General features: G+C 54.3%; 1 protein-coding gene across 15 annotated transcripts in view; it reads left to right on the forward strand.

The window, feature by feature from the left end:
- The window catches only part of DENND1A (DENN domain containing 1A), a 513,319-nt gene that overhangs the window by 463,485 nt on the left and 34,204 nt on the right, over window positions 1-15,630 (forward strand). Inside the window, exon 20 of one of the 15 annotated variants that reach the window (XM_047829488.1) lies at window positions 6,762-6,893. The exons of the other annotated variants lie outside the window; for them this stretch is intronic. Within the exon in view, the coding sequence (XP_047685444.1) occupies window positions 6,762-6,893 (132 nt within the window). The remainder of the gene's footprint in view (window positions 1-6,761; window positions 6,894-15,630) is intronic. 15 annotated transcript variants of the gene reach the window in all.

A 15,630-nucleotide genomic window follows, 5' to 3' on the forward strand; every position in this document is an offset into this window, starting at 1 on the left:
AGTGTGTCCCAGCAAAAGAATTTGAACTAGCCAGACAGTACAGGCGAACCTCAGAAAGAGTTGGCCTTGGCTGTGCGTTTCTGTGGATCTCATTCTTTAAAGACGCTTAGCTTTCCATCTGGGCCAGAGACTGTAGAGACGGTTATCACATTCGAGGAGTACGTGTGGCCAGCCAGGGGAGGTCGGTGGGGACACTGCGGGGGGAGGGGGGTGGTTGTGCCCGGGAGCTGGCAGAGGGAGGCCTTCGAGGAGCCGGGCGGGGCCAGAGCCGACTCCGCGGGGGGGGGGGGGGGGAGAGGAGGTGCTCTCTGCCTCTGTGCCTCCCTGCAGCTTCCTCCTCTGAGGCTCTGACCATCCCTCCATTTATTTATGCATCTATCTGTTCATCCGTGTCTTGAGACCTACCACGTACAAAAAACAATAATAAGTCCTTGTGGGGCGTAATGAGGGAGACAGACTAGCAAATGGACAGTCCAGCCCTCGGTGATGAGCACCGATGTGGGGTGAGCTTCGGGCACTCTCAGGGCCCCCAGAGGCAACCCCTTCCCCCCGAGGACCGCTCCCCACAGTCCCAAGTTGGGCCCTATAATTTAAAAATGTTTTGTCAACAAACTGACCTCACAAAGGATTCGATTGTTTCCTAAGATTGTTTCCTAAAGCAGACACACGTATGGCCGCTCCTGAGGAGCCGTGTCGATGGTTCCAGACAAGAGCGAAGTGAATGGATCCTCAGTTAGCTCCTGCATCCTGATCATGCGTGCTTTCTCTTAAAGAGTTCAAAAACCTCAAAGAACTTGACAATGCCCGTTCCTACCTTGGAAAGTATTTAGGTTTAGAGAGGCTTTAAATACCTCTTTCTTCCCCTCCCAAGTTCAGAATAGTTGAGAAATAAGGCCCAGGAGATAGTCAAATGAGATAAGAATGCCAGCTTTTTTACTGATAAGGCTGAAAGGAGAATACTGTTTTAGACCTGAGGCCAGATGGGCTTGCTAAAACTTCACTTCAGAATTAAAAAGACCGAGCTACCCCACACAGGAGAAGGGGGACAGTTGCGGGCAGCACCTGCGACTGGCTGCTCCGCAGGAGGGAGGCGCCAGGGTGCAGGGAGCGAAGCGCATGGGCAGTTCTTCTCCCACGCCCCCGCCCCTGGGGAAGCACTCCTCCCCCCTGGCAGGGGTGCAGAGAGAAGCTAAGGGGTGCCCCCCCCCCCGCTTTTCTCTCCTGGGAGGGGGAATGGACATTCCCTCCTCTCCGTGGCGGTGGAGGGGTGAAGAAGCCGTGTCCTCCGCTCACCCTTCAGCCAGAACACCTTGCCTTGACCCCTTCTTTGGAGAAGTCCTCAAAGGTAGCACCACCCTGGAAACTGCTTTGCTCCCTGTGTCTAATAAGGTGGACAGGCCGCTAGGTGCTCTCACCTCTGTGCTGGTAAGGAAGAAAAGCACAACACCCATTGTACAAATGAGGAAAGAGTCTCAGGAGATGCGTGCTTGAGTAGCTGATTCACACCGCGCAGCCAACGGCACCTCTGTTTCTCGGCCCCCACCCTGGCTGGCCGCACGAGCCTAGTGACTGGGTTCTAGTCCTGCTTACGTGCTGGCCACACTATGCGTCTCAGAAATAGGACAGCACCCCCCGCCCCACCAGCAAAAACATCATGGTAAACCCCCTCCAGGGCCCCATTCGTGTGTTTCCTCCAGATGATTGGTCCTGCAAACTACAGGATCGCCTGCCTTCCAACCTGGAGATCCCCAAAAGCGCATCGAAAGGTGCTCTGCTCTCCCACTTGAGCAGAGGCTTCTAAATCTCTTTAACATAAAGTTTGAAAAGCTGGCTAAACCGAAGCCCAAACTAGGCACTAGCGTGTCTTCCAGAGATCTGGGACAGAGTGGTTTGGATACACCCCCGGGAGCAAATCTTGGAATATGGTTGCCTGCTCGTCTGTGCATATGGAGAGCTCTTGCTTGACAAGCATGAGCTGGGCCATTTAGTGCCAGTCTCGCACTAGGCTGGAAAAGCTGCCCAGCCCGTGACTGCCTTCTCAGCACCGTTGGCTCTGAGTGCCCTGAGAAACCCCTTCTGCCCCATTGAGCTTGGAAGTCACACGCGATTCCTTTCAAGTTAGCCATTGCCTCCCAACCACCTCCCACAGACGTTCCCATAATCCCCGGGCACCTCAAACCACAAGCCTGCAGTCTGAACACACACATTCCCCGCCAAACTCACTCCTTGACCTCCATCTCCACCTCAGTGAATGGCCGCTCTCTCTCCAGAAGCCTGGGTCCACTCACCCCCTCCTGAGAGCCTCTCCCTTCCGCCTCCCGGGCACTGCTCAGTCCCTCTCCTCTCCATGGCCTCCATCACAGCTTTGGTTCAAGCTGTGTCATCACTCAGATGGACTGGCCCACCGTCTCCTGACTGGCGTCTGGCCTGCAGACTTACCCCCGACTACATACCCCACATGGCCTCTCAGGGTCCACTTGAAGCGTGTACAAGTGGCCTTGTCACCTCCCTGCTCCTCCCCACCCCCAAACATTCCCCCTTCTTCCTTGGCCTAGCACACAAGGCCCCTCATGGTCTACCTGTCTGCCCTCACAGCAGGACCCTTTTGTAAATCCTCTCCTGGGAAGAGTTAGCCGCTCCTGTCTCTGTGCTACCCTAGAACTTGGCACACGCCGTGCGTCTCGCACAGCCTTGTAATTATTTCTTTGATGCGCGTCCTCCCCTGTGAGAATGTGAGCCTCTGGAAAGTCTGCCACAAGACCTGGCGCTGAACTGGCGTTCCGTAAACATCTTAGGGTTTTATTATTGATGTGGATTTTTAAATTGATTAATAATTGATTGATTATTGTTTAAGTACTTGCGGTGTGTCCAGCCAGTCATTTGGTTTTATTGCAGTTGCTCTGCTTATAATTCTGTTCACGTGAAGAAGAAAAATGAATATTCCATTAGTGGCCAAAAACTACTTCCAAATCACTTTCCATAAATAAGGGGTTTATTTCCAAGTGGAAACAGCTTTGTATTATAGGCATTTAGATCCTCTTATTTTGTGTTTTTATGAGCTCCCAAGTCTAGTCCCGTGTGCCTGGGGAAAGGAAGGGAGAGGAAAGAGGCAGAGGAATGGGGGTACCCCCTGTTCCCAGGGTGGGTTGAGCCAGGGAGGAGGGGAGCCAGGGAGAGCAGTCAAGGGAAGGAAAAGTCTGGCATCCCTTGAATTACATAAAGCAAAGATTTTGTCTATAAAAGAGACTAAACCGCATGACCAAATGCAAAGGAAGAACTTAACTTGGATTATGGTGGGGTTTTTTTTTCTTAAGCTTTAAAGACATTCTTGGGGAAGTTGGCAGATTTGAAGATGGACTAGGATGTTAGTTGATATGATGGAATTATTGTTAATATCATGGTTGGTGGGGGGCTATCTTTATTCCTAGGAGATGCATACTGAAACATTTAGGGGCAAAGAACCATGATGTCTAAAACTTGCTTTCAAGTCGCGTGGTCAAAATATTATGCGTGCACACACACCCATATATACCATCCATTCACAGAGACAGAAGAAGCAAACACAGCCCGTGTCCCCCCACCCCTCAAAATGTAACTACTGAAAAGGCAGATGCTGATCGGTTGCTGGGGGACAGGGTAGTAGAGAGGAGAAAGCACAGGTTTTAGCATCAGGCAGCTCTGGAATTAAATTTCAGCTCTGTTACTAACTAGCTGTTCCTAACTAACCTCAGTGAAATGAGTTTCCCCATCTTGGGCGTGGGGATGGTAGTACCCATGTCCCAGGTTGTTGTAAGGATTTAGTGCGATATTATCTGTCCAGCTAAGTGCTGCACATAGGCCCTCGGTAAATACGTGTATTTCTCCAGTGGGGAAGCAAGAGCCAGCTGGTGGTCACCCACTGACACGGCCCCCCAGCCAGCCTGGCTGCCCAGGCCCTGACCATCATCGTGGCTCTCAGAACCCATACCCCTCAATGGCAGCCTTCCTGCCTGTGTGCGCTGGTGACTGACCTGTGTCCCCACAGCTCTTGGTGGGAAAGCCAACACCTCCACTGAGCAAGGGTTGCCTCGTGGAAGAGAGGGCGATGGGCTGGCGGCATGGCCAGGAGATGGCGCCGGAAGGAGCAGATGTGACTAGGACAGCAAGCACAAGAGGCAGGTTGTGGGGCAGGTTGGGGCACCAGACGGGAGGGAGCCGATGAGCATCGTGGTCTGTAGTCCAAAGTCATTTTCGTGCTCTGATTCGTCAGCCGTGTTTTCACAGTCCACAGAGTCCCCGTTGTTTCCAAATCCTGGTTCCCCTTTTTCCATCGCCCCTCTTCCTGCTCTCTCAGCCATGTCTGTGCGTGAGAAGGCCGATGCTACTGTGGTGGTCCCCCACTCCAGCCCCTCTGGCTCCACTCCAGCTTTTGTGCCAGCTGCAGCCTGACCACAGCCTACTCTGCCTTCCGTCCTGGTGGGGTGGCTGTCCAGAGTTGTTGGGACTCATTCACTGCCATTCCAAAAGCAGCGAGGCCCCTAATTGCTGGTGGGTCTGTCAGGTCTGCCCAGAGAGGGTGGCTGGCAGGCCTGTCTTTCCACGCGGACTCACTTTTTCAGGAGCCCAGGCTAGCCCAGAGACAGCTTTCCAATGGAAGGTTAACAAGGCCAGGGTTTGCTCCTCTGGGCACACATGTTCGATTTGGGAGGGGAACCTTGCCAATCAAAGAGAGAACTCAGATTCTGGAAATTCATAACAAGTGGAAAACTCAGGAGAATTCTGATTAAGCCTTCTCAGATGCTATTCGTCTCGTCACTGGGAGCTTGAGAAGGCCAGAGAGTTCAGCACTGCGGGGTGAATTTCCTGATGCACCCTGGAAGGGCCGGGAAGTGTCAGCAGCCAGGAGAAAATCCGGGTTCGGACAGCAATGTAGCTGGCTAAGCTACAGCACCTGGTCTCCACTCAGCACACGTGAGGATGGTCAGCTCCCTCCCTGACCACCCACCTTCCAGAACTTTTGAGCAGTTTACCAACAGTTTGAGCACCTCTTGTATGCGAGGCATTGGATGGTCTCAGGGCAGTTGTGGGAAGGGCGTGAGGACGAATTGCTCATGTCGCGCCGGGCACTGAGCGGAGACCCGGAGAACTGTGTTCCAACCCCAGGTACAGTGCTCGGCAGTACCCACAGGTTAGCCCACAATCCTTTCAGCCACCTGGGGGAGTTTCAGGTATTCTCTCCCCTTGCAGAGGGGAAGACGGGCCAGACAGAGCGAGGATGGAGACTTAGCCAGGGTGTACAGCTTAGAAGCAACAGATTCTTTTTTTGTTTTGTTTTGTTTAAAATTTTTTTTAACGTTTATTTATTTTTGAGACAGAGAGAGACAGAGCATGAATGGGGGAGGGTCAGAGAGAGGGAGACACAGAATCTGAAACAGGCTCCAGGCTCTGAGCTGTCAGCACAGAGCCCGACACGGGGCTTGAACTCATGGACCGTGAGATAATGACCTGAGCTGAAGTCGGCCGCTTAACCGACTGAGCCACCCAGGCACCCCAGCAACAGTCAGATTCTAAGCCATGTCGTTTGTGACTAGAGCTTGGGTTTGTACCCCAGCTCTGTGCTGAGAACACAGCATCTTTGTTCTGGTCGCCGCGGTATCTGCTTTTACCTCATCCCTGTTTCGTGAGCTTCTCTCACTGCCCTTGGCCTCCCCCAAACCTGCCCCACCCCAGTTCTACCAGGACGCCAGCCCACTGTACCCATACATCCCTCTATTTCTGGGGTCACATGTTGCTCTCCTCAACTGGTCTGTGAGGCATAGGGACATCAGAAAACATCAGCAAGCAATGAGATAGGCAGGCCCTTTGGCCCTCCAGAATATGGGACCCTCCCCAGGATTTCCCTCCCCGATCACAGACTCACCTGGTGGTCGGAGAACTTACCCAGTCTTCAGGGCTCTGCCGGAATGACCCCCCTCTCAAGCTCCCCTGCCCACCGCTGAGCCTTTTGGGCTGCAAGTACCTGCCATCCTCCATGTCAGGCCAGTGCTTCTCCCCCTGTGAGGCTCTGCTAAGTGCCCTCTAACCTGGACAGGGCCCCATCCTTTCCTCTTGTCCCCAGCGCACAATTTGTACTCGTTCATTCCACTGCTCTTCCTGGGTATCTTCTCCAGGCCAGATCCCATGCTGGGTGCCGGGGGGAGCCCCTCGGTGAACCAGCTCCTACTTTGTCCACTGCCAGGAAGGAATGTCCTTCCTCCTCTGTTCCTCCTGACAAAAGCCCATCAACGTTTCAGGGCCCCCCTCAAGCCCCTCTTTCCCGAGGAGCCCTCCCTGACTCCTCCAAGCAGAGCTCTTCCCTCCCTGCTCTGGATCGGCCCCATCCCCATGCCTGACACACTGTCCCGAGACGGGGACGGTATCAGCTTCAGCTCTGTGACCTTGGCATTCTCACGGGGCCCGGCACAGAGGACTTGTCCAGGCAGAGTTTGGGGAATGACCGAGTGCTGAGTGAGTACATCAAAGGTGGAGAATTGCAGGAAAAGGTGGGAGTAGCTCCGTGCACGCCTCGAGCAGCCGCTCAGTTCGGCAGAGCAGGAGAAACTGAAAACAGGGGTGGCTGGTATTCTGAAGGGCCTGTGTTCCCTTTGAAACCCCCGTGCGCGGTGCCGTGCGTGAGCGACAGGCCTCCTGCGTCCCCCGAGTCTGTGCACGCTCTGCAGCGTGACAGCGGGGCCTCTTTGCCAGAGGACTGACCAGAGCCTAAAAACAGCATTTCTTTTAAGGTCTGTGCTGGAGCAGCTCCGAATCCAGCTCCCTGCCAGCGAGATATTGAGCCCAGCAGGACAAGAGCAGGAAATCTGATTCAGCGAGACCAGAGGAGGCATTTTCTCAGATTAGAATTCTCTGTGCCAAAGGTGGGGAGTTTATCACGGTAGGGAAGGGGAAATAAAACATAAAATATTGAAAATAAGTTATTTCCCACAAGCAAGATCCTCTGGGAGAATGGACTCGAATGGTGTCAGGGGCCATGCCGGGAGTCCCCACCCCATGGCTATAAGCGTGCTATGCCAGGAGCCGCCTGTCGTGTTGTCCCCCGTCCATCCCTAAGCACATCTGTGAACTAGGTAAATTATTAACCTGGCCATGCCGAGAAGGAAGGGATGACAGACTGAGCAGTGGCACCATAAGGACGGGTCAGGTGGACTGGGTTGGTTTTCATTATAACGTGGACCTACTCTGCGGGATTCGGGCCTCTCACCGGCAAATCACCTCACTTAATCTTCTCAACAACCGTGTAAGATTGATAATTATCTCCAGAAAGCCAGTCCCAGAGAGGTTAAGCGACTTGCCCAAGGTCACACAGTAAGTGGCAGAGTAAGAATTCCACACCAGGTCTGTCTGACGCCGGAGACGAGGCTCTCCCCTCGCTCTGAGCCTCTCGTCAAACTCTCGTCGTCATTTCTGCCTGGTTTCCTGAGGCGTCTGGTGGTGGCTGCCAGCGGCGTGGGGCCTGTTTAGACTCCAGCAGTGTGGACAGGATGGCCGTGGAGGTCAAGGGCACTTTGTTCTGCCTCTGCTCATGGCTGCTGCCTGAATTTGGGACCTGGCTTTCTCCCCAGAATAAACCTACAGAGTCCCGGATTCCTTACCACCATGGAGTGAGGAGCGTACAAGGGACAGTGATGTTGCCCTTCTGAATGCCTGGGTACTGGGTGCTTGCCTTTTCTCACATTATCTTACCCAGACTGATGCAGTGGGGTCTAGACCGCCCTCCTCTTCAGTAGGGCCAAGGGCCTCACCCTAATCCCCCGGCTGGTACGACGGATTCAGACTCAGAGCCCCAGCTGCTTTTCCCTTTACCTCCAGGCCCCCTGACCTTGGGGCACCTTGGCAGCAAAGGCTGCGTGCCAGCCCCCTGCACACTGGATCTGGGATCGCCCTGACCGTGTCCCTCATTTGAGCTATTGCTTTGCCACGTTGGTTTTATCGTCAGTCTGCTTGGTTCCGCGTCTTCTGCGGTGTTGCGGTGCGTTTGTTTGTTGATACTGCAGAGAATTTTAAAATGTAATCAAAGGACGAAAACAGAACGTATAAAAGGGACTGCTCCCAAGGGATCGTTGATTCTATCCCACTTGAAATGCAAAGTGTGGTAGGGGATTATCATTGCCTGGGAGCCGCTGAAACTGAGTTTCTGAGGTGTTGCTCCCCATCAGCCATCCGGTTCCATGGTTACGGGTACATCCCGGCCCTCCCTGGGATGCCCCGGTCCCAAACTCCTTCTAGGTGGATCCCTGTTTGCACTCTCTTTCCGGAGAAGAGACAGTAAAATCTTTGCAGAGGGCCAGTAGGCGGGGTCTTGGCAAGATGGTGCCTTGAGGCCGGCTGGAATAAAGCAGTCAGGAAGCCCAGGAGACTGTCACTTCCCAGGCCTGCTAACCAAGGGGTTGTTCTTTCTACAGATGGGGGAAGCAGGGTGGGAGGGAAGCTTCTGCCCCAGGGCTATCTCCCAGACACCTTCAGTTGCCCAAGCCATGATGACCAGCTAAGAAATCTTCTTCCCCTGCCGCCCTTCTGTCTTTGGGAGTAAAAATCCTGAAGACTTGGAGTGGTTTTTTTGCCAGGCAGAACTCTGAGTTATTCTTTTATGTCCTCATTAATGCCTTCCTTCACTTATCCAACATATAACGAGGCGTATCGGCTGCAAGCCCTGTCCAAGGCCCCAGGGTCACAGAGGAATAAGATATGGTCCTGCCTTCATGGCATTCTTTCCAAACCATATGGAGAGAGAAATGCTAATGGACGTAGTGTACTGGCTGGAGAGGGGCCCTAAGATGTTTGGCCGAACCAGGGCAGGCTTCTCAGAAGAGGTGACATTTCTGCTGCATCTTGAAAGAGAAGTTGTATATTAGGTGGAGACGGAGGAGGAGGGCATTCCAGGGAAGCAGAGTGACCTATGTAAGGATAGGAGAAGCTGACTCTTCAGAGAAGACGGGGGCTAACACGGGGAAGCAAGAGGCCAGGAAGCAATTGGCAGGGCTGGGAGCCAAACCGCGTAGGTGGGCAGTGCCCAGGTCTCCGGGGAGCTTGAAATGCGTCTTGTGGGTGTCAGGGAGCCAGTGAAGATTGTATTTGAGGGAGTGGCATCCGGGAACTTTCTTGGCCACATGGGAAGGGGTGGGAGGTGGGTGAAGCAGGGAGGCTGCTGACGAGGTCGCTAACTCACAGTCAAGAGCTAGTGGGAGTCTGACCTAGGACCCCGCTTATGGGGGTGAAGAGGAGGGAAAGGTTTGAGAGAGATCCGGGAGACACAACCTGGTGGTGGGCTGGCTGCCCTCCGCGGGAGCTATTGAAGTTCACCTTAGAATGACCCAAGGCTAGACACAGGCTGAGCTTCTCTTCCGCCCGCCAACGTGCTCTCATGAGATTTGAGGCACAGCCCATGAGAGCGGGAGTGTCTGTCGGGGTGTGCAGACCCAATGGACATCCCCCTCCGTAGCCCAGTGTGAAAGGTTCTGCCGAGGGACAGAACGGCCAGCTTGGGGGAAATAGGGTACAGTGACCTCCACCCTCTCTGTCCCGCTTTTGGCCCAAGGCTGTCTACCAGCCGCCTTTCTTTTTCCGCTCTCTCTGGGTCCTGTTACCCATACCTTATTCCACCCTCTCCCCCTTCCCGGGGTGTGGAGTGTTATGGCTCCTGCTCTCTGGGTTGCCAGCTTTCCGGTGTCCCAGGTCATCTCTGCCAAGGATGATGGACGGTATTATGCTAAACTTTACGGGCAGCCCCTTAAAATGCAAGCCTCTGCCCGTGATGGATGGAGAACATCCGGTTGTTTAGCCGACCACTTAAGGTTTGTTGCAAACCTGCAAGAACCACGCACAGGCGTCTTGTTAGGCCCGTTGCGACAAGGACCCCATAAATAAATAGCAGAGCGTGCCTTGGTGCGTCAGGGCTGGAGTATGGAAATAGAGGCACCGTATAAATAATACATATTTACAAAATAAATACATCAGTATGTTAGTATATGCAGCCATAACCAAATCACCCAGCGTAACAACCCGACAAGCTCCGAGGGTCGGCCACGTGATTGACTTCCATCCATCAGTGTGTATCAGTGGAAGGGAGGGGGTCCTCCTGCCCGCTGACCTCGAGGCCTTTGTATTGAGGCAAGTGGTGAGGATGCAGGTGGGCATCCTGACACGCAGCTTTCCTGCCAGGGTTTGAAACCTGCCGCGGCCGTGTGTTCCTACAGATGTCTTAAGGTCTGCCACCAAACAGAAGGCTGATTAGCACCAAGTTGCAGGATGTAATGGGTTGTGCCTACAGGAAGATGGCTGGCTGGGGTGGGGGGTGGGGGTGGAGAGGGGAGCGGATTTTCAAATTCTGCAGATTCGCTTCAGCTTACGAAGAGAACCCGTGGGTCGACGTTCCGGGTGACGCGTAGCCGAGGCCTGTAACCTTCAGCCTTTCGCCCTGAAGGTAGGGCTGGGCTTTTCAGAAGGTCGGCTCCCCATCTCTGCTGCCCCTTGCCGAGCCGTGAACCCCACTGGGCATCTGGCTCCAGCATCTGGAGCTCCGAAGAAGCGGCTGACAGAATGGCCACTGGAGCGAGCGCCCCTCCCCTCTCTCGTAATGGCACAATGCTGGATTTCAGTATTTTAAATGAAAAGTATATGCAGTTAGCTGTGCGCTGACAATGTCCTTGAGGATTTGACAGTGAGATTTTCCAGTAGTTGGTCTTCGTTAGGATCCTGGCGGTGTTTAATAAGGCAGTCGAACTGCTGGCACCTTGGGTTCCTGTTTGTTCTCCGAGGGCTCTGGGGCTGCTGCGGTAAGCACATCGACCAGAGCTGATCATTACAAGGGCGTACGCCACCATGAATAAAAATGTCACACGTTTTCCCATCTCACAGCGGTACAAAATGTCAGTCCTGTCAAACACACATTGCAGGGAGCTGTGTGCAGTCCGTACAAATTGGAGAGCCGCATATTCCCCCGGCCTTCTGATATTCTCCATTTGAAGCTGAAGAAAAACAGTTGTTAACCTATTAGCTAGGATTTTAAACTCTGCTGAGGCGGTGGAGGGGTAGACTTTGACACAGATAGAAATGTATTCCAGGGTCCAGGAATTTTAAAACCAGGTCCTCCATCCATTTGTTCCGAGGGAGGGAAAAAAAAAAAAAAAAAACCCCTCTGTCTCCTGAACCTGACTGTCTTTCTTTAACAGACACACTGGGGAAACTTGGGGATGTTTCACATCTGGGCATCGTATTGCTTCTCACTTTCGCATTCCTCTCAAAAAGTCTCCAGCTTTTCGGCATGGCCCTGGGGCTCAACCTGTTGGACCGGGATACCTCTCGGTTGGGAGTTTTTCCTGATCAAAAGCATGCCGGAGATGCCGCCCTTCTGGGCATAGCGGCTAGGGTCCGGGGACAATGACTAGCTGGTCTGGGTGAGTCAAATGCTGGGCGATGGCCTCCCTGATCATTTGGTCCCGGTTCCACAGTCTTGGGCAAGCAAGTACTTTGCACTTAACCACGCGCCGGCCTTGTGCCCAGAGCCGGTGGTCCAGGTGTGAACAGGACGCGGTGCCACCTGTGAGGGGCCCAGTGTCATCAGCAGAGGGACAGAAGAAAGAAGCCCGGCCCCGTAGAGCCAGGAAGAGACAGGTGGCTTCCAGGGAAGGGGCAGGGGCCTGAGGGATGAGAAGGATCCATCGGGGAGGCAAGAGCAAGACGGGCACACAATATGAGCATTTGACCGTGAAGACGGGTGGCACAGGACGGACAGGGCGGGGTCTGTTTGGGGCTAGACAGAAGGGGCTGCTTGTTGTGGGGTGAGTCATGGGGCTGGTGGGGGCAGGGCTGGCCTCGGACAGCCTGCTAAGGACAGTCTGTGGGGCTGGGCCCAGCTCCCCTAGGCGGCGAGCGGACCAGGGAGAGCAGTGGAGAGGCTTTCGTGACATCAGGCTCTCTATCCAGAGGATGCCATGCGGTTCTAGCTGTACAACTGCAAAATCAGGAGAAGATTTTTATTTTAATTTGCTAGTGGCGTACTGCTTGGGGTGGACATCATTCCGGAGATGATAAATTAGCCTCGGTTTTGCTGAGCTGGCCCTGGCCCTTAAATGCACTGAGCAAACCCTCACCGAGCCAGGACACAGGCCCGGTGAAATGCAGGTGGCTGCAGAGGTGAACGCTTCTGTGTGGTCAGAACAGACGTAGCAGGGCCAAAAGCTCAAAGGATAGTGTGGGAGATCTCCCCAGGGATAGGAGAGCACCCTCGGCCTTGAGGGGATACGTTTCTGCATCTTCCTTCTGCTAGTTGGATATCGGGTCTGATGGAAGGAATGTGGGCTTCTTTGGAGTCAGACATACCTACCTGGGCTTGGATCCTGGCTCTGCCACCTGTTAGCTGTGAGGTCTGGCCTGGGCAAGTCACTGAGCCATGTGGCCTCAGTTTCTTCATCTACCAAATGGGGATTTTTCCCCATTTTTCCCTTCTCTGCAGGGTTGTTGATGTCATTAGAGGCCTTACGTGTAACGCTCCTAGCACAGGCCCCGGTATGTAGCAAGGGCCAAGAAAACAGTAGCCCGTGTTGATATCGCAGGACTTTTGTCTCCCGACATCTGAAAGCCCCTCCCCATGACCCCCCACCTCCTGGGAATGTCACCCAGGCACCCTCGATGGCATCCCCGATGGCTACCCTGGTGTAGGTAGCAGCGAAGCACCCGCCTCCTGCTTCTGTCTGGGCAGAGAATGGTACGCGTCAGCAAAGCTCCCTGCCCAGCCACCAGCCGCATCTGGTGCCCGACCTCCGGCCACCAATGGGATGCCACCTATTCAGACCGAGCAGCTGCACCTGACTAAAAACAAAAGGCACCCCTCCCCCACCCCACTGCCGGCCCTCCTCTCTACCCCCGCCTCTGTCCCCCAAGCGGCTGGGGTCACCCGGCCCCCTCGCAGCCTTCCTCACAGCTGCCTCGCCGCTTTTGTTCAGCATGTGAACTTCCCCATCAGCCAAGCTCCTTGCACGGGAGGTAATCAGGGATCTTGACAAGGCTTCAAACCACAAATGCCACTACAAATTAACCAGCACCACTACAAAATACTACTCCTGTCAACATCAGGGAGGAACGCACCGCTCTTTGGGACTGGGCTGAGATGTCTTTCAGCTCTACACTCACTGCGGAGAAAGTGCCCGGGACCAACCTGAGAGAATGGCCTCGCAAGGTGACCTGTTGAGGGGACCGTAACCTAAGCATCCCCTTTCCAGAGATGATGGCTTACAGACCTAGTGGCAGGTGCCACGGCTTCTCTCAGAGGACCACCTTTGGTACCGAGTGTCCCCTCACAGATGATGCCTTGGGACGGCAAGTCACGGCATGTCGAGACCCTCCTCTGCCCGACAGCCAGCCTCACTGACTTCCTAACTATGTTGTATGAGTTTCAGCAAGAGGCTTCAGTTTCTACGTCTATAGAACAGGGATCATGATGGAGCCTCTGTCCAGAGTTTTAGGACTGACTGGGATATTTGGAGTAACACTGGCCCATCCAGGGTGCTCCAAGATAAGAGCCCCCCACCAGCCTCCCTTTCCCATGTACAAGCACCTCCTTGCCACCTGCTGCGGGCAGGTTGGAAACTTCATCCTCGGCCGTGATGTAGAAAGTCCACCCTGTGCCGCATCTTGTAAGGAGCGTCCCTCCAAGATTACAGCCTGGAGCATGGAGGTAACTCTGCAGGTGCTCAGGACTGGAAGGTTCCGGAATGCTGTCTAGGGGCCCAGGGCCCTGCCCAGCGCTGTCGGCACAGAGCGAGTACCCCGGGACACCAGCGCCCAGCCCCTCCAGCTGTCCTTGCTGAAACGCTGAAGCAGAGGCAGGCATTTGATCCTCCCACAGGCAGGACCAGCTCTCAAAGGTGGACGAGAGGACTGCAGGTAATGACAGGAGTTAGGAAACAGGTAGGAGCTGTGCCCAAAAGAGCTGGTTGGGCATTTCAAAGGCGACGCTCTCCGCAAAATATAGCCCCAGTACGGTCCTTTTTGGAGGCATATCAAAAGGAACCTTCTTTTATTTCCATATCTTGCATAATAGCAGCTTTCCAGTCCCGAGGAGTAGAGGAGGCCTACTCTCAGCCCAGAGGCCCTCTGTAAAGCCACAGAACGCTTTGCCTTCCTCTCCCAACCAGGGCCGTCTCACGCACAGGTCAGAGAATTGATGTGGCTACTAGCCAGGAAAATTAACCAGGTGAACTCCTTCCTCCTTAAACAGTGACAGAGTTTAATTGTGAATTTTCTCTTTCTCCCTCTCCTTCCTGGCAACATACCTGGTTGGGGCACATCCCTAGGATAGAGAAATCCCAGGCATCTCTCCAGCCTCCCCTTTGGGGACGCTGGGGCAGCTTCCTTATGGGCTACACAGAGTCTGACGGGGAAGAGGCAGCTCAGAGCACCATTCGGACATAGGACCCGAGACCTCCAGCTGCCATCAGGCACATTCACTATCTCCAGCCCTCAGAAGGGGGAAGTGCAAGGGCCCTGGCTGCCTCCACACCCCAAGCTTTGTATGCACAGCCTTCTGCTTTCAACAAAGCTCATCGATCGCGTGGGCCTCCGGCATCTCTGTTCTTATGCCTCCCTTGCCATGCCACCAGTCTCTGATTGGGGTCTGGCCTATCTCCCCACTGACTTTGACATTTCACCTTCTGTGTGGCCTTAGGTAGCACCTGTCCCTCTACTCCCTCCTGCCCCTACATTCCCAGCAGCCAAATGGCGATGCCGATTGTGACCTCGAAGCATGTTGAAGGGATAGTCCAAGATGTGTCCCGCTTGGGGACTGAGTAAATCCATGCTTTGCTTCCTAAACAGCCAGCCCCTCCCACTTAGATCACAGGACCCCGCCCCGACCCACAATTGACTTCAGATGAGCTCTTTGACCCTCTTCCGGAGGCCTGTCATCCACTGCCCTATGTGGCCCTGGGCAAGTCTTTGCTTCCCCTCATCTGTGAAATGGGGTAACGACCCTCGTTTCCATCCAGAGGATTCCCCCGGCAAGCAAGCAAGCTGGTTAGACGCCATACCATACAGGCAGGCCGTGCTCTGGCTGTGCCTACTGTGCAGGCTGCCCCCCCCACCCCGACCCCCACCAAGCACGCACTGCACCCTCTGCTCCAGAGCCGTGCCTCCAGTCAAGCATTTGCCACCCGGAGCCTTGTGCAGGGCACCGGCTCATCCATGCCGCCCAGGTAATTAAGTTGATATTCCAACACGGCTTCCCCTCCTGACCTTTTGGAAACAATGTGTTTTGCTGCATCAACAAATTAACTGCAAATCAGATGCTGTCCTCATAAATGTGGGCTTCATAGCCAATGAGCATACTCACCTGGCTCACACGGCTGACAGATACAAACGCCAAGGGCCGGGCAGAGGCCAAAGAGTTCCTCTCTTCTCTGGGACTTCCGTGTCAATCACACTTTCGGGCTTACTCTCTCACGTTTACATTGCGCAGTAGTCAGGTGGCCGGGAGCAGTGAGTTCACAACATGGAGGCCTGGGCAGGGCCCTGTGGCTGGCGGTGGGCAGAGGGGGGTAATGCCTGTCCTTAGAAGCCCACCCATCCTCCTCCTCCTATCCAACTTCTACACCAAGGCTT

The sequence above is a fragment of the Prionailurus viverrinus genome, chromosome D4 (genome assembly GCF_022837055.1).
Source record: "Prionailurus viverrinus isolate Anna chromosome D4, UM_Priviv_1.0, whole genome shotgun sequence".
Classification (NCBI taxonomy): Eukaryota; Metazoa; Chordata; class Mammalia; order Carnivora; family Felidae; genus Prionailurus; species Prionailurus viverrinus.